The sequence below is a fragment of the Nilaparvata lugens genome, chromosome 12 (genome assembly GCF_014356525.2).
Source record: "Nilaparvata lugens isolate BPH chromosome 12, ASM1435652v1, whole genome shotgun sequence".
In the NCBI taxonomy this organism is placed as follows: Eukaryota; Metazoa; Arthropoda; class Insecta; order Hemiptera; family Delphacidae; genus Nilaparvata; species Nilaparvata lugens.
Window position 1 is genome coordinate 6,247,645 of NC_052515.1, and position 24,291 is coordinate 6,271,935.

The window sequence follows — 24,291 nt, forward strand, 5'->3', positions numbered from 1 at the left end:
TGCAAGTATTCCCAATGGTGATACAAGCTCGGAATAACTCATCAAAATTTCTGAGGTAGTTGAAAAATGTATCTTCACCCCAAGCAATGATGTATATAATGGTACTAAATTCTCTTTGAAATGCTCTTTGTGCGACCATCGGGTGAACTTGATATCTACGTCTTTTAATCATTCATTTACAAAGATAATAAGCTGCAATTAAACAATCTGTAAAGGCGTCCAGTTTGTGAGTCAGAAAGACTGATGTATGGTCAGGATGGTACATACGCACTGACGGTCGGTCGGTAGAGCTATGTAACCGGCCTAAGTGTTCTTTACTCCGTTGATACATTTCAGCTGGATGATCAAATATATTCAGATGATAGCTCATTTTCTCTAAACTATCTTCTACTTATACTTCTACTACCAACGTTTTTCACATGCACGAAATACCAAGTGGGGTACCTGGGTTACCCCAACAAGGTTCATGTTTTATTATTATTTTACATTTTCTCCCATTAATTCATCAATCAAATGCATTTCAAAAGCTTTTAATATGATTTGAAATAAATTTCTTTTATTGAAAAATATGTTTTCAATCAAAAACTGACAGGACAACAGAGTTGAGCATTCTATCATATAATCTATCGTAATTCTATCGTAGGAGAAATTTTGTCAAATAATCAAATTATGGTTATAGAGAAGCAAATTTTCTTAATTTAGATTTTAAGTGATCATTATGAATCAGGTTTGGCAAAAAAATATATAGAATTGAATATTAAATTGATATTTTATGTATTCTGATGATGGATGAAATATACCAAAAAATTGTATGACATGGAATACCAAGTGGGGTAATAGAGTTTCCCCCAGGATAAAACTGCTAATAATTTCAAAAATAAGAGGAATGAAATGATTTTATGAGATAACATAACTAAAGTGATATGTTTTTAACAAGTACTCAAAGTTTCAATGAAATACATTAACATTATCTACAAAAAAATAGTTTATCAGAGATATACAATGGTGTAATAACCGAAACCAGTCTTTCTAATTATCAATAAATCAGTGGTTTTTTGACAATTTCTTAGTCTTTTTTATTTAATACAAGAAAATAGACAAAATGTGGGTTAGGGTAGTACAATTACCCCGCTTGGTAGTAGAAAGACATAGACTAAACATAGACTGACTGAGGTCAGATCTATGCTTATACTATACTTAGAACATGATCCACTAAAAAGTAGATCTAGAGTAGAACTATAAAGTTTTCATTTTCTCTGCTGAGACTAAAAGAAAAGGATTATTTCCAATCACCTGCAACGGGATAAAGTCCTTCACCGGTCACCATTCCAATAATGACCGGAACCTTCGTTACTTCACCTGCTTTCAACAGATCATACGGATGTTGAGTGAGAAAAGACCCTGGCGAAACTGGAGACTCAATAACTGGTCCGAATGGTGAGAAAGGAATGTAGAGGAATTTCTGAAATCAGAAATCGAATTTATTAAGTGACATTATGTCAGTCCCACATCTCACATGCGATTGTGGTTCGTCTGCAACCGGCCTTTTGTAAGTAAATAATCCTATTTAATAAAAATAATTGAAATTATCTTTTCCTACAGTTACGTTGAAAAGTGGCCATTGCTGCACTGATTACAGAACGCAAAGAATCACTTTTCCGCTCTAGTGCGGGAAAAATTTTTCTGCACTCCAGATTTGCAACATGGCAACGCAAAATACTTAGTAGGTTATATGGAGCAACAGTGCAGCAAAATCAAAATGAAGTTGGTAACAGTGACTGCTGTGGCTGCTATAGTGAGCAGACGTGCAACGAAGCACAACGCGCTAATTATTACATTATATATTATAACCAAGGACAACATTTTTATTCAATTTGACAATAAATTAAGGTTTTTATCAATAATAAAATTACACAGAAAAACATTTGATGCATTTCAGGCAATTTTACCCATAATTACCCACTTTTCATATTCAATGGTAACTGTAGGAAAAACTTAATGTGAAATACGTGCGCAAAGTTGCTCTGTTCCACCAAACTCGGTCAAGATATTTCAACATGGTCAAACTGGGTACATATTAAACGAGTGCATTGGAATTATCAACAGTAACTATTGTCATAGGAATTATGTTTCAGTGCACTCGTAGTAAACTCTCCCCTACCCTAACCCTAATTGACCATGTTCAAATGTCTTGACCGAACTTGGTGAAAACCGGGCATACGAGTGTTATATTATAGCTCAGATTGAAAAGTAACGTACTCTCAGTAATCCAATTCAAGGGTGAATGCTCTAGGTCTATTTCACTGACTAATGAGAGGTAAAAAATCCAAAATTACCACTCTTAGGGCCGGTTTCCGAGCTCGGGATCTATAAGTTCTGGGCTTATAGAGTCCAGGACTGAAATAAGCTCTCGGGTCTAAATCGACTTTCTGAGTCAGGGGTTTATCTTCTAAACTCCGGGGTCTATAGAGTTCTCGACTTATTTGAGTCCAGAACTTTAATGTAGTAAACATGAGGGAAATTCACAATATTTTGCTGTTGTATTGTTGGCATCATAGCTAAACAAAAACAGCTTATTGCAGTGGAATAATTCAAACTATTTGAATTATGCATGCTCTACAAACTATTTTGTAAAATTATTTTGTGGAAATACGTTTTGATTTCTTTGTAGGCCTACAAACTTACCTTTGTAACCTACCTTTTAGAAGAGGAATGAATAAACATTTCATTTTATGTCATGCTATTATTGATCATTGATCCTAACCAGTGACTTTGGAATAAAAATTTCATTAGGCTATTGAGTTTGAAAATGTATTTGTTTAAAAAAAAACTGGAATAATAATTTATTATTGTTACAATATTAATATGTTGAATATGACATTGATTAATAACATTCATATTGGAATATAAATTCCATGGAAATGCTTGTATTATTTTACTCAAACATTTTTAGGTTATGTGACATTCGTAAAATGAGGTTAGTTTTTTATGCATAATGTTCTCATACATTTTTTTGCAAAATAAACTTGCAAACTATAAATCATGAATTTAGATGGACTAATCCAAATAATTTAGGTATTCCATGACATCTATTTTGCTTTTTATCTACTCCAGAACAATAACTGAATTGTGTTTTTCTCAGTCATGTCTAGAACTTAAATTCAAACCCTACCCCAGTCGAGGGTTTAAAATTACGCTGTTTTAAGTTCTGGACTTAACGATTTCTGATAAATCCTCGACTCGGAAAGAGGCGAGAATCTAATTCAGGTCCTGGACTTATAAGTCCTACACTCAGAAAGTGAAACTATAAACTCCAGGGTCCAACGTGATCTCCAAACTACAGAGTCTCAATTACCTCCTCAGTCCTAATAAGGTCTCAACTAAGTCCTCCCAAGTCCTCAACTACCTACGCTCGGAAAGCCAATTTCCTGACTCCAGAGTTTAAAACCAGTTAAAGTCTAGAACTTAGCTAAATCCCGAGCTCGGAGACCGGCCCATAATGTTTCAAACCTCGAATTACCTCCGAATATAGGCCATCAAAACTTATTATCTCTGCTGTGAAGTTGATGATGTGATAGATAAGTTAATCGAATAAGTTGATATAGTCATTTGTCATGATATGACCAATCATTCATTAAGAAATTTCATAGACTACTCGAAAAGCTATCTCATTGATTCATTCATTCATCTATATAAAATGGATGAAATCCATATTATCGATATTTTACCATGAATTTCGGCACTTGCGCGACAATATCCTTAGCTTTTTTGGTTCTGAGACACTGCACCATTTCGTTAGAGTCGTGAGTGTCGCAGTTGAGAGAGGCTGCTATCTGTTGTGTCTTGTTAGGAACTGCTTTGGCCAGAGCCCACGGGTTCAGAGCTGATCCACTGCTCATTATAGCTCGATGGAACAAATCTGTTGGGAAAATTATACTTCAGAGTTGATTGCTTTCATTATTACATGTTACTTACAAACTGCGATACGTTTATTGATCAGATTTTGATAAATTCGTCCGAAAAAGTGAGCATTTCCCATATGATTGGACGACTAATGTGTATTCTGCCAGTGGGGGCAGTAGCTACTGGGTGATGATTCTATAGACACGCTGCAAATCTCCTCCTACTCTATATAATTAGTCGATTGATGTGAATTCTGCCGGTAGGGGCAGTAACCACTGGTAGAGGAAACTTCTATACTTCAAACTTCTAAATAATTGTTTATTCTATGCCACTGGATGATGACTCTATAGACAGACTGCAAAGCTCCTCTTACTCTCTCATGATTGGTCAACAATGTATTTCTAAACTCTGCCGGTAGAAGGCAGCACATACTGGGTTTGTTCTACTGCTCAACTCATTTACATCTATTCAAATAGATTTTACTCATCTTTATTCTTTTCTGTACTGCTGTACATCTATTCAATGCTCCACCTACTCTCTCGCGATTGGTCATGAATTAATTTCTGAAATCTGTCAATAAAATGGCCGTAGTAGATGAGTGACATACATTGTTTTTTGATAAATAACAATATAAAATTTGACTGAGTGCTAATTAATATGTGATTGACAGAACCACATTTAACTCAATTCAATCATTTGTGATTTCAATAATTCATTCATAATAATATTTTATTGAAAAAGTGGAAATGAACTTCAAGTTTATTCAGAGTTCAACTCAAGTATTCCATCACTCTCAAACCTATGATAATAATTATTGCCATTCACACAATTGGCACACTGTGTCACTCGTCTGAATATCATCCTTATTTAAAGAGTTTGACAAATTGACGACAGAACTTGAGTTTGTGGCCTAGGCCCGACTTAACATTAAACACTGGTGTGCCTTTTGAATATAAATTTAAGGGGAAGAAAAAGAAGAAGTGTAAGAAGGAAAAGAAGATGATGAAGAAAAATAAGACCAAAAAAGAAAAGAAATAAGAAGATGGATCACAGAAGAAAAGAAGAAGAAGAAGAAGAAGGAGAAGAATCAGTAGAAGAAGAAAAATAAAAACCGACCCTTAGATAATGGCGACATTAAGTGTAATTGAACAGACGCAGCTCCAGCCGATAGACCTGCTATTGTAACACTGCATGGATTGCCGTGGAAATAGTGAATGTTGTCCTGCACCCATTTCAGAGCCAACACCTGGTCCTTCAATCCCAAATTCCCAGGAAGGACATCGTCTCCTGTGCTCATGAATCCTACAGAAAAACAATTATTTCAACGTTTCAAAAGTACTCATTCTCAAGGTTTGAATTAAAATATCAGTATCATCATTGGTGATGCATTGTTATCATCTATTATATCTATATTAGTAAGTAAGTGTTGTATTTTTTCAGGAAGTCTGATTTCCTAACGAAGCTTGGAGCATTAGCAGCATTTTTCAATACTGTTTTCTGAAACTCCTATGATAGATGTTACCCTTCCTAGCTGTACTCTTCCTACCACAGCCGGATTCCATGCAACAGGCCAAAGAATCCGTTTATACCGTAATTTTGCGTGGAATATTGAGAGGGTTGAATCTCTCCCCAACATTCAGTACTTTTGAAAACTTTCGATATTGAAATACAATTTCAACCGACCGAGTTGAGCTTTGCTTACCTACAATAGATTCCAAAATACAGTACGCGTCTCGTAGCTTTGCCACTGTGAATTTAAAACGGCATATAGGAAAGGTTCGCGAGTGAAAATTCACGGGTTTACAAAACACATCAGCGACCCTAGATTCCTAGATGAAGGAAGCTCCCTAAAAGGTTCCTTGAAGGGAGCTTTCTACACACAGTAATTCTTCATGAATGAGAGAGTTGTAACATATCACCAACAATGGAAAGAGCATGTTGAACGAATGTCATCTGTGTTGTGCTTAAAGGACCTAGGTCCAGAAACTTACTTGTTTATCTTTTCTGATGCAACACTTTGCTTTTGCTTTAAGATACCAAAGAGCATTTGTTACTTATAGAAAGATACATTATCAAAAAGTTTCTTCGTTTTTGAACATGTAGTATTGTAGGTAAAGCTAGACCTACAGGACCTGTACTGTAATTTCACTTCGCGTATTGTCAAAATTAATTTTTTTTTCAATGGAATAAACTGCTGATCCACATCTTTCCGAACAATGTCAATGTCAATGACATTCCTTCACTGCATCCTGTACGAGCTCTCACTCAATACTGACACATACTAAAGGCGATCACATCTTCAAGTAATCGTGGTTGAGCGTTAAACGTGAATGGTGCACGGATAAACCCGGGTTTACCGCCTAAATACAATTAATTGAAGATGTGGTCGCGTTTATTATGATTTGTTCCATTCCGCGTTTAAACAAACAGCTGACCCATATCTGGTCAAATCGGAAATACACAAGTAAAACCTATAGTGAATGAAACCAAGTCGAGGAGACAACATACCGCGTTTTTTACTAGCTGTGAAAGTTTTCAATTTTGTGTTTTAACTCTACAAATTCAAATCTACAGCATATCTATTTTCATTTAAAGTTAGGAATTTTATTCTATTCATTTATTTATGACACAAATGACACTGATGTAATAGCATTGGTAGATATAATGAAAAGGTAGTCCTTATGCTATTTCTCTTCCAAATTTATAGGTGATAACACAATCCAAGATAAGGTTAAGATTTCACGTGTACAAGTTCTATACAATTTTAGTCCAAAATGAACATGGATTAGTAATAGAAGTAATGTCTATTAGTTCACTCTGAATTTCTCAATCAATTATCCTCAATAGATGCATAAATCAATATATGATAACAGTGTTCAACTTGAGTACATTTTCCTCAAATTTGTTATCCTGTCAAACTCACCGATTGGACCGAGCCTATAGTTGAAACTGACATAGATGGCATACAAATCCCCTCTCACCATTGAGTAACGATGCAACAGTTTGTATGAAGGACTTGGCTTTCCGAACATAAATGCTCCTCCGTGGATGAATACTATCACATCCAGTGGTTCAGCGACATCCAGTGGCTTAGCCTCGGAAAGGATTGTTATCTGAACAGATAAGAACGAAAATGGGATGAACACAGTATCTGGAATGTAACAGTAAGATCAGAGATTCAATGCTGAGTAGAAACAGAGAATAAACGAGGAGTGTGACTTCTCAAGTGGAATTAGAAGTCATAATCCAATATATTATATTTAAGTGGAATTACCTTTTTATCATTTGAGAAAAATATTATTAATTCTTTGACTTGAATATTCTGGTAGTTCATTTTAATATTTTTCATAGCCTAAGAATGTAGTTTGGTAACGGTGTGGAGTTAAAGAGCACGAAAAAAAAGTTATGGGGAAGCAGAAGGGTCGTGAAAACATCATAATAAATCCATACGTATGCTACTCAGTGAGTATAGAATGTAATTCTATAGAATTTTATTAGTATAGGATGTTACATTCTATACTCACTGCTGCTACTCCCGTTGTAAGGGAGATCACTTGAAGATCATTCGATCTCTCTCATGTGTTATTCAGAGAGACCTCTCCAAATATCATCTATGAGTTTAATAATCGCTTTTCGGTGGTTCAGGATCAAACAGGTGGAGAATTGTGGTGAGCATCAGCGGCTGCCAATTTTTATTGTATCAGTTGACAGCTGAGGATGATGTCCCCATGAGCTCCAGACTTGTGCGTGTGTAATGAGCCAGATGATGAAGTGATAATATGAGTGGCCCTCAGCTCCAGGTAGGATCTGAGAAGACGGAAAACGATTTCAGAACTCATGAATGGTAGGCTACCTATTTAGAAAGGTTCGGCTTACAAAGTGGTAGCCCAATGTGCATGAAGTGAATATTTCAGAATGAATTTAATAGAATAAATCTACGAGTAAAACAAATATACGAGTGAATGATCAAATTTTAAAATAATTGTATAGATATGATACTTACTTGAGGTCTGTAAATGTTCAAATAAAGGCAGTCTTCTGAGCCACGAATCTTATAGTCCATAGAATATTGGATGCAGGTGTTCCCATATTTGGTAGCTGAGAATATATCTCCTGTTATGTTGTAAGGCACCGGCTCCTGGAAATTTTTAAATTAAATTTTCAATAAAAATTGAATCATTTGAATGTAACGATTTTGAAATACTTAGCAGCACAATAATGTTATATTAAGTTAATCAAAGTTACTACTGTTAAGTGTCAAAGTTACTAACTGGTTCTGTATACACCTATACTATCAATATATGTATACCGTACTTTAAGACTCTTTCTCCAGCTGACGACTTTGATAGCCGAGCTTTTGATGCGACTCCTGTTGATAAGTGTGAACTTTTCTCTGATTATTCTTCATCTTTTTTTGTGCAGGACACAGTTAATTTCCCGACATTTGATTTTGGTTGGAGTCATTTAGTTCCACCCTGCTGCATTACTCCAACTGAAAATCAACGCAGATTGGAAGCTCTGGATGTTGTCAGAGGAGCTGGCCCTGAGGAAATACCCCCCTTCTGTACTTAGGTTTTGTGCTCCTGTTCTGGCCATCCACCTGACTATATTTTTCTCTGCCTTGCTGAAGCTTGGTGTCTTCCCCAGGGATTCCAAGAACAGTTTCTTGGTACCTATATATGAATCTGGAGATGTTAGAAACTATGGACCTATTACAATACAGTCTGTAATTGCCATGGTCTATGAGGGCATTGTTATGGACCATCTGTATTTCCAACTGAATAAATGTATACCGCTGGAGCAGCATAGCTTCATGCAGTCCAGATCTACCACCACAAACCTGCTGGAGTTCCAGGAGTATGTGATGAGTGTCTTTGGAGATGCCTGAGATTGTCTGTATTGAGACCTCTCAAAGGCCTTCGACAGAGTTAAGCACTCTCTCCTGGTTGCCAAACTAGAGGGTTATGGGGTGCAGGGGTCATGCTCAAGTGGTTGAACAGCTATCTGAGGGACAGAACTCTGATTGTCAGATATGAGGGTCATGTGTCATCTTCTTTCCTGGCTCCCTCTGGAGTCCCTCAGGGAGCCCATTTGGGCCCCCTCCTCTTTAACTTGTTTATGAATGACATTGAAGGCCTCATATCATCCAAGTTTCCAATGTATGCTGATGATGTCAAGTTATTCGGCAAGGCTTAGTACATGGATTTCTGCAGCATCCTCTCAACAACCTTCATCTGTGGTGCCTTTATTTATTTATTTATCTATTCATTTATTGTATAAAACACTATAATCATAATACAATTATGACATTGGAGGAAAAACTAGGCTGAGCCTGTACTATTTCTCTCCAAAAATGTTGATAAAATGTTGATGTTGTACAAAAGATAAGGTTATGTAATCACACACTGCTTCGTTTCTTGATTTTCGGTCCAGGAATGATGATTTGAAATTTTGAATTTTGAAGGTTGATTTTATACTCTAAATGAATCACAGAATGTATCACAATAAAATTGAAAACATCAGAAATATTGCACTTATTTAAAAAAAATAAAAACTAATCTTATGGACTATAAGATTCGTGGCTCAGAAGACTGCCTTTATTTGAATCTTTATAATGGTATGGCTCTTGATGTAACCAAGTGTGTTGTAATGTCTTTCAAGCGTGGACCAAATATACTTGATTTTCAGTACTCCTTGAGAGGCATCCCTTTGAAAAGAGTGTACAGTTTCAATGACCTTGGAGTGACTATGACTCAGTTTCTTAGCCCACTGGATCACATAAGTATGATCACTGCAAAGGCTAGATCTCTCCTTGGTTTTATATCTAGTTCCACCAGGGATTTTAGATCTCCCAAGAGTCTCTTGCTTTTGTTTAGTGCTCTTGTTCTTTCAGTGTTGGCATATGGCTCTATCATCTGGTCACCATATCATCTCTATCATCTCTATCATCTCTATCATCTCTATCATATCTCTATCATCTCTATCATCTGTACCAGATTAACCTGCTGCAGAGTATGCAGAGACGTTTCGTGGGAATTCTGGGCTGCAGGATGGGTTTTAACTATTTTGAAGTTCCTGTGGAGGAGATTGATGGACATTTCCATTTCCTCCCTTTGGTTCTGAGGAGGAAACACAACGACCTGGTTCTTCTTTTCAAGACTGTCAAAGGGTATTTGGACTGTCCTAAACTTCTGGCGAATATAGACATCTGTGTTCCAAGAGGAACGAGCTCAAGGTCGATTTTCCGCAGACGCTCTCACACAACAGTCTAAGCTTAAAATAGTGGGCTTTCTAGAATACTTTGACCTGCTTGTGAGACTGCTGCAGCTGATGTTGATTTCTTTGGGGTGTCCCTGGGTTCTTTCAGGAGAACTAAGAGGAGAGCTCTGCATATAATTTTGTTGCTCCCTTTATTCTTGTTTATTCCCCTTGTGGCAAACTTCCATGGGCCTTTTCACTTTGATATAATATTGTATGTTAACTATGATTTATTTTGTATTCCCATCCTTGTCTTTCAAATTATCCACATATTTTCTATTATTGTATATTATGTATCTATATATTTTTTGCTTGTAACTCTTTTTCTATTTTATTTTTCTGAATTTGTCTAATATAGTATATCATTTATCTATATATTTTTTGCTTGTATCCCTTTTTCTATGTTTTCTCTGAATTTTTCTAATTTTGTATATTATTTAAACATTTTTTTGCTGTTATCTGTTTTTCTATGTTATTTTCATGCAAAATTGGTGTTGTACCGTTGGAAGTTGGATAAATAAATAAATGAATAAATAATATTATTGTGGACATTATGCTCCATAATGATAATAGCTTTTTATAATAATTACAGAACTCAATTTGGAGAAACACTTGACTTCATTCATAGAATGATTAATTTGTTAGATTCAGAGATAGAAGTATAGCATAGAATGAATACAATGTGACAGGAAATGAAAATAGAGGATTGTAAGAGGAGGACTGAAGAGATAAGGAGTGATGGCGAAGAGGATACGTTATCTTCCATCATTTTTTGTAAAACTTACGTATTGGATTATTCATGCAATTACAAAATAATAATACATGCAACTACAAAATGTACTCACTGCATTTCAAAGAGATTTCAACTTTTCCACCGCTCATTTCACCTTTGGTTGATCAGTTCACTAAATCCAGTGTTAGATTTAATTCATAGGCTCATTGATTTAATACTGGGGTTTGTTGTGATGCTATGGAAATTTTATGACCTTCTGATGACACAATGACAATTGAACTAGATTATAAAAATATGACTTTTGTATAACTACAGTATGTAATCCAACAAAGGAAAATGTATGATTAGATAGATGAAATAATTTTTCCTCCACCTATTGTCTAAAGTATTCACTTTACTCCCTGGAACATAATACTGGAATGTCACTTTTCGCTCTTGGTACTAAAAAACGGAAAAGCTCCCTAGGGAGGAAAAGTAACTCCATTTAAATAACATGGGAAGCATCTCTATTTTGAAAACTTACATTGGAAATAGGTTAGAAGGTTTAAGCTCAGATGAGGAAGCATAATAGAGTAGTCATTGAGCCAACTAAATTATAAGTACCTCAACCAGAAATTTGATTAACATATGAAATATATGTTCGCATGGTAAAATCACCAATTACATACTTCATATAAGTATACTATGAAAATTTAGAAATTTTTTTTGATATTCCATGTAATTCAAAATACCAGCCAACAAATATTTCCCATGAACTAATCAAATTTGGAACGCGAAGATTTAGTTATGATTCGGCCATTGTTGTTACAACTTTTTCCGACAGATAGCTTATAGAGCTTATAGCGCTGTCGGCGGTGAATTGAGACTTCTTCCAGCTGTTTACTTTTCAGGTTATGCTGTAACACATTGTTACAATTGATACACATTGTTACTGGTCACGTAAGTTTTTAAAATTATTTTATTTGCAGTTTTTATAAAAATGTATGTTGTGTATTTAACGAGTGAAAAATGCTTTTTCTCCCTCAGGGAAATTGTTGCACTCGGCTTTGCCTCTGGCATCTATGTTTCCCTTCAGGAAGAAAAAGTGGTATTTTTCACTGTAGATATAGCCTACAAATAGCTACTTAATCATAGGAATACATTCAACAGACCTTAAATCTCAGCTCTCCAACCGGTGGCTTAGCATAGGGAATCCCCAGAAACTCCTCATAGGTATACTTTGATCCTTTCTTGAGCTTTCCCACTATTTCTGTTTCACCGAAAGTCACTCTCGGAGTATAACTGGTGATTATAGTCGTGGAAAAACATAAGTAAATAACACTTGTGGAGAAATATAAATAAAACATGTTTTCAGAGCGCATAATTGTTACTGAATGGGGATAAATTAATTAATAATTACAAAAATAAAACTGTTTTTTTCAAATTATGGAACAATTCCACAATATCAATAAATTCTCATCGAACAAATGTTATGAGAAAATTTTGTTTGAAACCAAACCCTCAACGGAAGCAAAATAAAGAAGGTGTAAGTTATCAACTTGTAATCGTTAATTTTGGTTTGGAAGTCAAATTTGAGTGGACGTGTAGAAAGTAACTCTGTACTTGGGAATACCGAACTTTCATAAAATATCTCATCCACTGAACTGCATTCAAACCACACTAGATTACAGCGAGGTACACTGAATCCATATTGAACAGCATTCACAGCATTCACAGCATTCAACAGCACTGAATATCATTGAACAGCACAAAGCTACACGATGAACTGAGTATCAGAAGAGTAAATGTTGCAATAAAATAATAAATTGTTGACAGGAGGGATTATTCACTGAAGCAGAAATAAAATAATTGTTGAAGAATCATAAGAATACTTCAATTTCACAGTGAGATCAAACTGTAATACACTTCTAGTAATAGCTCTGTGCTCCAACGAAAATACGTACTAATCTGACTATTAACAGAATGATAGAAGAGAAAGAAGACGGGACTTGAATTAGACATGAAAAGAGAAAAAAGGAAGGTGATAGTCGAAGAGAAAGAGATGATGACAAATAAATTCGACATCTCTGTTCTCTGTTTGAATAACGGTAGCGTATGATGAGGATGAATGAAAAACAGAATAGAGAGAAAAGAACGGAGAAAGAGAAAAGCTGTTGGAGAGAGAAAAGATAATGGATTAGTTCCACAATCCATGTTTACACATAAATGAATATCAATGATAGCGACAGTCAACCATTTGTTGTGTTTGTGCTAAAAGGTATAGGTCCACATCCACAATAGAATGTTTTATTTCAACTTGCGATTCAATTTACATTTGAGCTTGTAGTCTTTCTATTCTATGGTGATATTCACTCTGATGTGTCAGTATTGATTCAATAGTTCAGCATTTTTGTTACATATATGGAATACTGACAGTATAGAGTGTTACTATAGGTATGTTATCTTCTTCAATGAATTGATTTTCAACTAACAACATTTTTTCATCTTTACCAACTCTCCTCTCTACGATGTTATATATATTATATATATATATATTATATATATATATATTATATATATATATATATTATATATATATATATATATATATATATATATATATATATATATATATATATATATATATATATATATATATATATATTATATACCTCTCTATACCATTTATAATATTTTTGGAGGTGATAAGACATGCCTTATTGCATGCTTTACTGGCAATCAACTTTTCACGGTTACCTTTTCATATCATAGCTCATATTATCCAATTATAATTGAGTTATTTTCATTTTAACGTCTGTCTGGAATTTTCACGAGAATTCACTTTTTTCTTATTGATATATTCCAATCAACTATTTTCCAAATGTGCAAGATCATTATAATAAGATATTGCATTATTCTTGTTTAACATCAATTATTATTCAGCTATGAACTAGGCATCATACCTGAAATTATTCGTCTTCATTGTTCACGAAAAAAAGCGCTGGAATTGTAGGGCATACAGAAAAAAAAACAAAAAATTATTTATTTTCAGAATTACTATTTATTGATGCTGCGAACAAAAAGTGTATATGCAAGACGCTGATGTGGAGAGGCTACAGACTACCCAAAATTGTCTCTCCTGAAGTATGAAAAGTTTTTTATTGCTTGCAAATAATGATCAGGTTTTTATATAATTCGCACAATTAGAGATAAGAGTTCTATTTGAAGCTCTAATGAGCACTAAAGCATCACAAAGTTAAGTACTGGAATATCTGTAAACCAGAATATATTTATTATGAATTCTCAAATATTCTTAAAAGATTATCAATTCATTGGAAAACTGGTTTATCACAATAATCCACTAATAATATGGAGGACAATCGGTAGGTCTTGGTACAGGATGTCTCACAATTTCTTTCAAAGGCAAATTCATCCAAAACCTCACATTGCCCAAATTTTCGGAAATTATTTCTTTGGTGCTGTCAGGGGAGATGATTTCCAGGAGTTTCAATCCCTCAAGAAGATGTAGCTGAACTGGAGGTAGAGGGATTCCGTCAAAGAATTGAGGAGCCCTGGAACGTCAGAAAAAATAAAATTGAAAACATTCAATATGATCAAAGACAAAGACATTGATAATATAAGATATATAGAAACATGAGAAAGATGTAATGAATACCTATAATAATTATTGAGATGGGTTCAATACAGGTTTCAGAAGTGTTACGGTACAGATTATTGTTTTTAAAACAAAATTTATTAACACTCTAACGACCAGCTATAAATTTGTGAACTTTACCGGTGGCCCAGGGTAATTTTTTTGTGTTTTCCTCTATAAAATAGCTTTGTAAGAGATGCCCTATGAACAACATATTTATTTACAACTTTACATTACACAAGTGGTGTTGGAAGAGAACAACACATTTATTTATTTTACTTCACTTTGCATGAGTGCAGTTGAAAAAAACATTTTGTACACATGAATAATAAATCATCTGGGCAATTTGGACAAAATGTGTGAACCCTCAATGCTTTTTTCATGGCTGCGGCACGTCCTTCCTCTTCTTTGTATTTCTTATAACAAGTTGAACATCTTCCTCGTTTCTCCTTCTCTTCCAAAAAATGTTCATTGTTAGGATTTTGTGCTTGTCGAGCATCAGTATTTAGTAAAGCACACACCACACTTTCGCGAAATTCAGTTATGCTCATATTTTTCCCGGTTACAGATTGGAACACAACCAAGGCGTTAACCATAGTTGTGCTTGTCAATAGTTCCATGGCAATTTTCCGGTACCATTTTATGGAACGGCGTACTGGAGAACTATATGATGCCTTCTGATCGGAAATATCTATAAACCCCTTAGCTTTGTTGTAATCAACGATTGTAGTAGGTTTATAAATAATTCCTCTTTTTGTTTGTACTTCAGTCATTCTTGGGATCTCTGTAGTGGTGAGAAATAAGACATCTCGCTTGTCCTTCCACTTTCCAATGACAACATTAGTGCTACTTCTTTGTATTTTCATCTCACCACGCTTCAATTTGTGAATAATTATCGACTTTGGATTGAGTTTTCTATTCTGCCTGAGTGTTCCAACTAAATGGGTCTGCCGCCCATTCAGTTCATGCGCCAGCCCCACACTTGTATAAAAATTGTCTGTATAAACCGTTCGACCTGAATCTAGAAGTGGTTCCATTAGATCCATTACCACAGATGTGGCTAGAGGTTTGTCAGGATCGCGTTCACTACGACCACCATATACTTTTATTTTATATGTAAATCCATTCTCAACACAAAGTTTGAATAGCTTCACACCGTATTTGTGTCTCTTGCCAGGTATGTATTGGCGGAAGCTCAACTTACCACGAAAAGGAACCATTGTCTCATCGATGCACACTCTTTTGCTTGGAGTACAAATGTCTTGAAACTTTCTATTGAGGATTTGAACAAGTGGAGATATTTTGTATAAGCGGTCTCCAATTGGGCAATGTTCATTGTCTGAAATGTGAAAAAAATGAAGCAATGCTTCAAACCGATTTCTACTGATACCACATACTTTTGGAATTTCACTTTTATATAGAATCTTATTACTATAGTAATCCTTGAGTGTGGGTTTTTGGTCAAGTCCCATCCAAATAATGAGGCCAAAAAACTTCATTAGTTCATTTGGATTTGTATCACTCCATTTAGCCACAAATGAATGTTCACTTATTGTCTCTTCACATATACCTTTTATAATCTGTTGTTCAGCATACCGATTTGTTTCTGCTACCAGCATATTTTGAATTTCATTGTCAAAAAATAAAAGGAAAAAATCAATTGGTTTATGATCTGTGAGTTGATTGAGTTGTTGTTCACAAAATCCTGGTCTCTCTTCAAATTGAAATTCATGCAGTCTATCAGCTGGAGAAACATCACGCCACACTACATTACCGGTATTCTGTGGAACAGTTGGGTTTTGATTTGCAAGTTGATTGATTTGTTGTTCACGAAATTCTGGTCTCTCTTCAAATTGAAATTCATGCAGTTCATCAGCTGGAGAAACATCATGCAACAGTACGTTATTACCTGTATTCTGTGGAAAAATTGGTAGATTATGTCCTTCATTTCCATGGGATGAATCTGAATCTTGTGCAGATCCAGGAGAAGGATCAGGCCTACTAGAAGGTCCAGGAATAGGCTCTACTCTTCGTAATTTAGAAGGAATAATTGTTTCATTATCACTTATATCACTTTCACTAGCATTATCATCAGGTTCATAAATAGGATCCACATCAGAGTTATCAAAATCACTAAGTTCACTGAGCTCAAAATCACTGTCTTCCAAAATTCTTTTGAGTTGTTCATCAGAAAGTCCTTCATTATCATTATCACTCATTGTTTATAAAAATAACTTGAATAAAAAAGAAACTTGAACAAACATTAGCATGGACCTTTTGTTACCACACATACACTTTGACAAAGAAGTCACAATATTTATGAAAACTTGTGAACATAACTTACATAACCTATAAAACTGGCTCTGTGCCTTCTAAATCATGGTAACTGCTTGAGCAGCTGATTAAAAGTATGGAGATGATCTATTCAAGCATGAATATTCTATTTTATTTAGCAAAATAATATTTTTCAATGGAAAATTTACCACTTTTTCTTTTTACAATAGAGAAAACAATAAAATAAAAAATCGCGACCCAGAGTCATAATACTTTACCCTGGGACCAGCTCTATCAGTACAGCCATTGAAATGCACTATATCTGTGCTCCAGAAACAACCACAATGCTTGGAACGTGACTATTGCATGTGTACCACTATGGTACACATGGGCTGTGGGAAAACCTCACTGTGTACCATGGTGGTACACATGGTGGTTAGAGTGTATGGCTTACGTTGTTAAGATCACTCATTGATTGACTAAACGTTAGTCTCAGTTTCTATAGAACCATCAATATAATAGTGAACTGGAATCTCTAGCATGAAGCAGAGCAGTACTATTTACTGTAAAATAATGAAATTCACCTATAATTTTCTGTATTCTTCTTGATTAATATGCTTGTTAATTCCTTATGGGTAGTCTAACATCTATGCTTCTCATTCAACTAATGCATACATTATAAAGTGAGTGTCATTAAACCACTTCCACCACCGAAACTGAGATTTGAGTAATAACAAATATTCAATTCCAATAAGAATTAATTGAAGATAGAGATCTGCTCCAATACAAACAGATCATTGTATATTATTTTGTGTTTGTAAGCTTATTACAAATGGAACAAACTTGTCTTATAATTTCATAAATTTTCTTTGCCGAATTATGCTGATCTCCCACACAATCAGTATCAGTGAAAGTCATTGACACAGTGAGAATATTTTTTTGTGAAATGTGATTGAAGTAACCCTACTCTGTACAGCCGTGCGAGTGTGAATTGTCGCATTAGTACATATGGGAACTATAACTTCACACTGCACCAGTCACTTCGTGGGGATCCAGCTTGAAGTTTGAATTCAGATACAGTTTTTGGCAAGAAATAGTAATATTTAATGAAGATGACACCATATGTGTAGAAACATGTTTGTAAATTTTCAATAAATTCGTGATATTTTTAGATAATATTCTAGTATTTTATTATTGAAGCATGACGCTGCTAGTCTTGTTGAATAGAGAGAAGGAGGGAATGATGTTTATAATACAAGGGAAAAGGGAGAGTCATAAAGGAACAGTCTCTTGATTATTTCGCAATATAGTTTTCCTACAGTTACGTTGAAAAGTGGCCATTGCTGCACTGATTACAGAACGCAAAGAATCACTTTTCCGCTCTAGTGCGGGAAAAATTTTTCTGCACTCCAGATTTGCAACATGGCAACGCAAAATACTTAGTAGGTTATATGGAGCAACAGTGCAGCAAAATCAAAATGAAGTTGGTAACAGTGACTGCTGTGGCTGCTATAGTGAGCAGAGGTGCAACCAAGCACAACGCGCTAATTATTACATTATATAATTATAACCAAGGACAACGAGGACTTTAGGATTTTAGGATTAAGGTTTTTATCAATAATAAAATTACACAGAAAAACATTTGATGCATTTCAGGCAATTTTACCCATAATTACCCACTTTTCATATTCAATGGTAACTGTAGGAAAAACTTAATGTGAAATACGTGCGCAAAGTTCTTCTGCTGCACTCAAGAAACCATTCCAGTAAACGTTTCTTTCGGTGCAGCAAACTGTCACTTTGCGCACTAGTTGCACAAATAACTAGTTCGTTACTGTAGTATTCAAATATATTCCAATATTTTATCAAAATTTCAGAATATAGCATACAAACTAGAAACTTGATTGTTCCTCTTTGATCACTCACCTCTTCCTTATAAACGAATCATACATGTTAATCATTCTCTCACGCATTTCTTTGTCTTTATCAGTTGCTCTGTCATCGAAAAAACGGTTGTCGAACACATACAGGATATCATCGCCATGATTGACACCTGTAAATGTTGAATGAAAATAGAAAGTTTAATGAGAAAATACGAAAAAATAATTTCAGGTACTAATAGTATATTTCGCACCTAGGGCCGAGAATGAGACTTTTCTGGCTCGAAATCGGTTTTCAAGTCCGAGGCCGTAGGCCGAGGACTAGAAAAGATTGAGAGCCGGAAAAACATTTTTGCCCATGGTGAGAACGTTATTTTTCGCCACACAGGAAATAAACAATATATACATGAGATTAATTGTCTATTATAAGCTGTAATATTACATTTTTCTTCTCACATTGGAATCGAATCTTCAATTCGAGATCTATGGAACTTTATAGTGAATGTCAGAGTTATCAATAGACGGACAAATTTTTTGACGGAGAATTTATTATCGTAAATGTTTGTTGCATTGTTCCATAATGTCACCGAGGTAGGGTTAACAAATTACTAAATAAATCGTTTATTTGAATAGAATATATGTATAAAAATTTAAAATAACATTTTCAAATTAAAGTTTTATTGAGAACAGATGTAGAATGTGAATTCTAAATTTATAAGTTATAATTTTGTGTTGACGTGTCTGTAAAGATCGATATTGAAGAGGGCGTTGTCTTTCGTGACTGGTAACTTGTGTCTTTTTCCTTTTGGCTTCTCTTCTGAAACTAATGGCTGGCTGTTGCTTGTATAATTTTGTGCTCTGAGTTATTGTCTGTTTAAATGAATTTATTAATGTTTTAGATTGAAGTTTATATAAATTTTTGTGCAAAATTCGCTATTAGTGTAGTAAAGCCAATAGCCACTGTGTTTCAACTGTAAACTAGATAAGTATTTTAGTTCGTAGTTACTTGAAATCATTAAGCTTATAAGTTATTGTTCGTTTTATAATTCTGTGTTTTTGCCAAAATTTTCATCTGAAGATTATAAGTTAATTTGCTCTGAAAACTGGATTTCTCATTCATAGGCAATAGATCCATTCACAGTTTATCAAGTATCTATTTTATTGGAGCCGACAACTTTCCTTAGTGTGATAGGTGTTATATGCTAATCCAACCATTTAAGGAAAAATTGGTAGCACGGCAAATGGTACGCCCTGTGGTGGGACAGAATTACAAAATAAATATGTCCCAAATGGTACACCATGAAATCCCTGGTTATAGAAATTATTAGTGGATAGATATCTTGATAGGTTATGAATGGTTTGTTGCTGAGTGGGAAATCAGTTCAAGAGAGATCAAGTCCTAATGAATATATTATCTGTGCAGACTAGCAAAATGGAATACAATATGAAAAATATTAAAATTGATGATGAGTTAATAGCTGCCTTAACACAACTGTTTGATAAGCAAGATGCTAGGTTAGACCAAATGTTTAAAAATCAAAATGCTAGGTTTGATGATATGAAGCAAGAATGTACTAGTATAAGACTAGAGCAGGTTAGTATAAACCTTCTATTGAAAAGTGCACATGAAACATTGAAAGATGAAGATGAAGATGAAAACAAATTGAAGCAGGATGATAGTAGTGTTAAGTTACAAGATCAACTCATTCAAGTTTCTGAAAATGTAGGCCTAGTTACTGTTGTTGAAAAAGTCAACCATAGTGAAAGTGTAGAATTGAGTAAAGAAGTAGGTAGGGAGTTGTCTTCATTGAAAGTCAACTATCAAGAAAGTACTATTGCTACATTGAAGGTTAGGAAAACAGTAAACAAATCGAAGGTTTCTATGGATCAGATTACTACATCAAAAGTTAGGAAGATTGTAAACAAAATGAATGATTACATGAGACAGGTTTCTGTGGAGGTTAGGAACAATGTGAACAAAATGAATGTTGCTTTGAGTCAAGTTGATGAGTTCAACTTTCAACTGAGAATTGAAAAGGTGTATGCAATGCATTCTCAAGTGAGCATGATTGACTTTTGTGAGCAAAATTGCTTTGTTAAAACAAATGAACCCATAAATAAAATCATGCTATTGAAGAAAACAAAACGCAAAGTTTCCATTGATGTATTAGTATTCAAAGGTTGTTTCAAGTTGCTTATTTACAAGATGATGACAATGAATCACATGATGAAAGGGTATTCCCCAACACACAATGATTAGGAATCCTGTGTTATGCCGGGATTCAGAATAGCATAATCGCTACACAGTGTATGGTAAGAGTCCATAATTGTGTCTTTTTTCTTTCCTATAGCCTATTTTTCTTGGCCCTTAATCTTTTCAATTTTCGATTCTTTCCTGTCTTTGTGTAATATTCAGTAAATTTCTTCTATGAAACATATCTTAACCAATCTTGTCCATAGTCATTTAAATTTGTATTTTTTCTGAAATAATTTTAGAAGTTGAAATAGTAGCTTATTTTCCTAATCTTTAAATTGTTGATAAAACTTAACTTTTCCAAAATCTATCCATTGTTGTGTAAATAATTGTTTGCTTGCGGTATATTTTTTCATCATGTATTACATATTTTAATCATGTCTATATTTTTTTTTAGGTATCATATTAGGTAGTTAGGTTTTTCAGAGCAATTTTGTCCCATGTTCTCATCTTTCATTGCATATTGTGCCATAAGCCATATGTAATTAGGTTATAGTTTTCTTCTGGGCTTTTAACCCATTTTGCATTTTATTTTTTCTTTGCTGTCCAATACTTTGGATTTTTGGTAGACAAGTAGGTGTGATTTTTTAGAGGTGTGGGCGTGAACCACATACGGCTGGACTCGATTATCTGACCTACTTGTTTGCGATATAAAAACCTTATGACTGCAACAACAAATGTTTGTAAAACTTTTTGCATACTTTTGTTTTTGTGGTCCGATACTAGAGTCTGCTATCACATTGCCTTACAGACATCTAGGAACTTTCCACCCAGTCACAATAGTCAACATTTTTTTTCCTTCACCAGTTGTTTTTGTGGGAGTGATAGCTCACAATTATAACAAATTAGAGTCATACTTGGAATTTACAAAATTCCATAGTAGTATATTTTATTAAATATACTTCCTCATGAAAGTTCAGTACTGACATGTAGGATAGGCTCTAATTAATCTTTCTCTTCTTTGTATTGTTTTAGGGAATTTACTTACCCAGTTTTCTTTTTCTCTTGTTTGTATTTTTTAGGGAACTTATTTACCCAGTATTTCATCTTGATCATCTTTGTATTATAATCTTGAAATGTTTATACTTATTATACAGTCTTTAAATTTTAAATTATTTTAAAAAATAATTGGTTTAATTTAAAACGTTGTGTTATATTATCAATTGAAATGAGTTAAAGGCTAAAATTTTTCTAAAGTGTTTTGTAATTGATATTTTTTTTTTAAATTTTAAAACTGTTTGTTCTATAAATTTTGATATGATTGATTATCGTTTGAAATGGATGCTGGAGTGTATGTAGAATTTTTAGTGGGGTTTGTTGATTAGAATTTTGCTGGTATGTGATTGTTTTTTGAGATGGAAACCCATTATTGCCTAAAGAAGGAATAACAGAGGTTATGACTTAGAGAGGCAGTAATGAGATAATAATTTTTGTGTTGATCACTTATGTTGATTGCCATAGATGCAAAAATAATGATTAATAATGTTGATTGCCATAGATGCAAAAATAATGATTAATAATGTTGATTGCCATAGATGCAAAATGATGATTACTTATGAATATTGTTTGCCTTTGAAGCAAAATATTATTGATGTTTTGAATGGTTTCTTGTTTAATGTTTGATAGTAAAGTTTTGTCATGAAATGTAGTTTGTGTTTAGAACATTGAAGAGTCGAAATAAACTGTAGTATCCAACAAACGATGATTAACAATATTAGATAATTTGCTTTTTATACAATTTTTGAACAAAATTAAAACTAAATAATTTTGAAACCCTGAATGGTAAATCATAAATGTGAAATGAACATGCTATAAATGAAATGTTATATTAAATAATAATGAAATGCAAATATATTATGAAATGATTGAATAGAAGACCAAATGTCTGAAATTATTGAAATATGTATTGAAATTAAATTTTTGTTGTGTTGTTATGATGTTTGTTTTTTACAATTTTGATAATGATACAGGGTGTTATGAAATTATATTTCTATTTTGAAGAATGGATTAAAATTTTGATATTTGAACAGTGAATAGATGAAAATGAATGATTTTTTTTTTAAATTTATCATTGATATGTCCATATTTCACAATTTATGTATTGCTGACTGTATAATAAGATGTTAACAAATTTCAATTTCATAGATACTTAAAATAATTTTTATGTGTATTAGATTGTATTGATAGCCTAATCAAAGTTTTTCTTCTTAGTTTATAAGCATTTTAAGATAACAGGTACAGCACAGACATTAACATTGAAATAGTTATCATGTGAATCTCGAAATCAGTAACAAGTGAACGCCATGAAGAGTGTTAAGAACATTTGGGTGATTTTCAAACTAGTGTGACATAACTACGCCAATATCTACGCTGCGGCCTACACCAATAAATACGCCAATGTCAACACCAATAACTACGCGAATATCTATGCCGATGCCTGCGTCAATGCCTGCGCCAATGCTGATGCCAACACCAAAATCTACGCCGATGCCTGTGCTGATGTCAACGCCAATATCTACGCCGATGCCTGCGCCGAAGCCAATATCTGCGCCAATGCTGATGCCAAAATCTGCGCCAATGCTGATGCCAACAACAAAAATCAATGCCAATGCCTGCGCCAATGCCAATAGCTACGCCAATGCCAAAATCTGCGCCAATGCTGCACCAATGCCAATAGCTACGCCAATGCCTGCGCCAATGCTGATGCCAACACCAAAATCAACGCCGATGCCTGTGCTAATGCCAATGCCTGCGCCAATGCCAATGCCTGCGCCAATGCCAATGTCAATGTCAACGCCGATGCCAAAGCCGACACCAAAGCATACGCCAATAGCAATGCCAATGCTTATTGCTGACTCTGTATCTCAAACTTCAACACTACTGCATTACCTGGAGGTAATTGCCATCCATGTTCACATTCACAACTTTGAATTCAGAAGAACAGTCACAGTATCATGAAAGAATTGATTCAAAAAATCCTCTCCTAAATTATTCCTGTATGCAGAACTCTAAACCTTGAAAACTGAAAATATCAAAAAACCAAACCTTACCTAAATTAATCCTCACCTAAATTAATCCTGTATGCAGCGCCTATCTCTTTTCCAAAAAACGAATTACATTGTCATTTCAAGCCTGAAATGTACATTGTATAATTACAAATATGATACAAAATTTATGTGACTCTGTATTGAATTTGGAATGCAGCCGTCTACTACAAACATGAAGCAATGCTAACTGAGATGTCACCTGTATCGAGTTTGGTATGCAGCAGTCGACTACAAGTATCAGCCCAACACTACGTGCATCCAGATCAGCCCAACACTTAACGTCATCACATTGGAGTCACACTTAAATG

The 24,291-nt window shown here is 34.3% G+C and overlaps 1 protein-coding gene across 1 annotated transcript in view; it reads right to left on the reverse strand.

The window, feature by feature from the left end:
- Positions 1–24,291, reverse strand: part of LOC111060276 — a 54,922-nt gene that overhangs the window by 14,257 nt on the left and 16,374 nt on the right. The window contains exons 9-16 of the mRNA XM_039439436.1: positions 18,729–18,855; positions 14,236–14,445; positions 12,046–12,277; positions 7,907–8,041; positions 6,827–7,016; positions 5,020–5,205; positions 3,729–3,919; positions 1,294–1,462 (exon numbers count right to left, since the gene is read on the reverse strand). Of these exons, the coding sequence (XP_039295370.1) occupies positions 1,294–1,462; positions 3,729–3,919; positions 5,020–5,205; positions 6,827–7,016; positions 7,907–8,041; positions 12,046–12,277; positions 14,236–14,445; positions 18,729–18,855 (1,440 nt within the window). The remainder of the gene's footprint in view (positions 1–1,293; positions 1,463–3,728; positions 3,920–5,019; positions 5,206–6,826; positions 7,017–7,906; positions 8,042–12,045; positions 12,278–14,235; positions 14,446–18,728; positions 18,856–24,291) is intronic.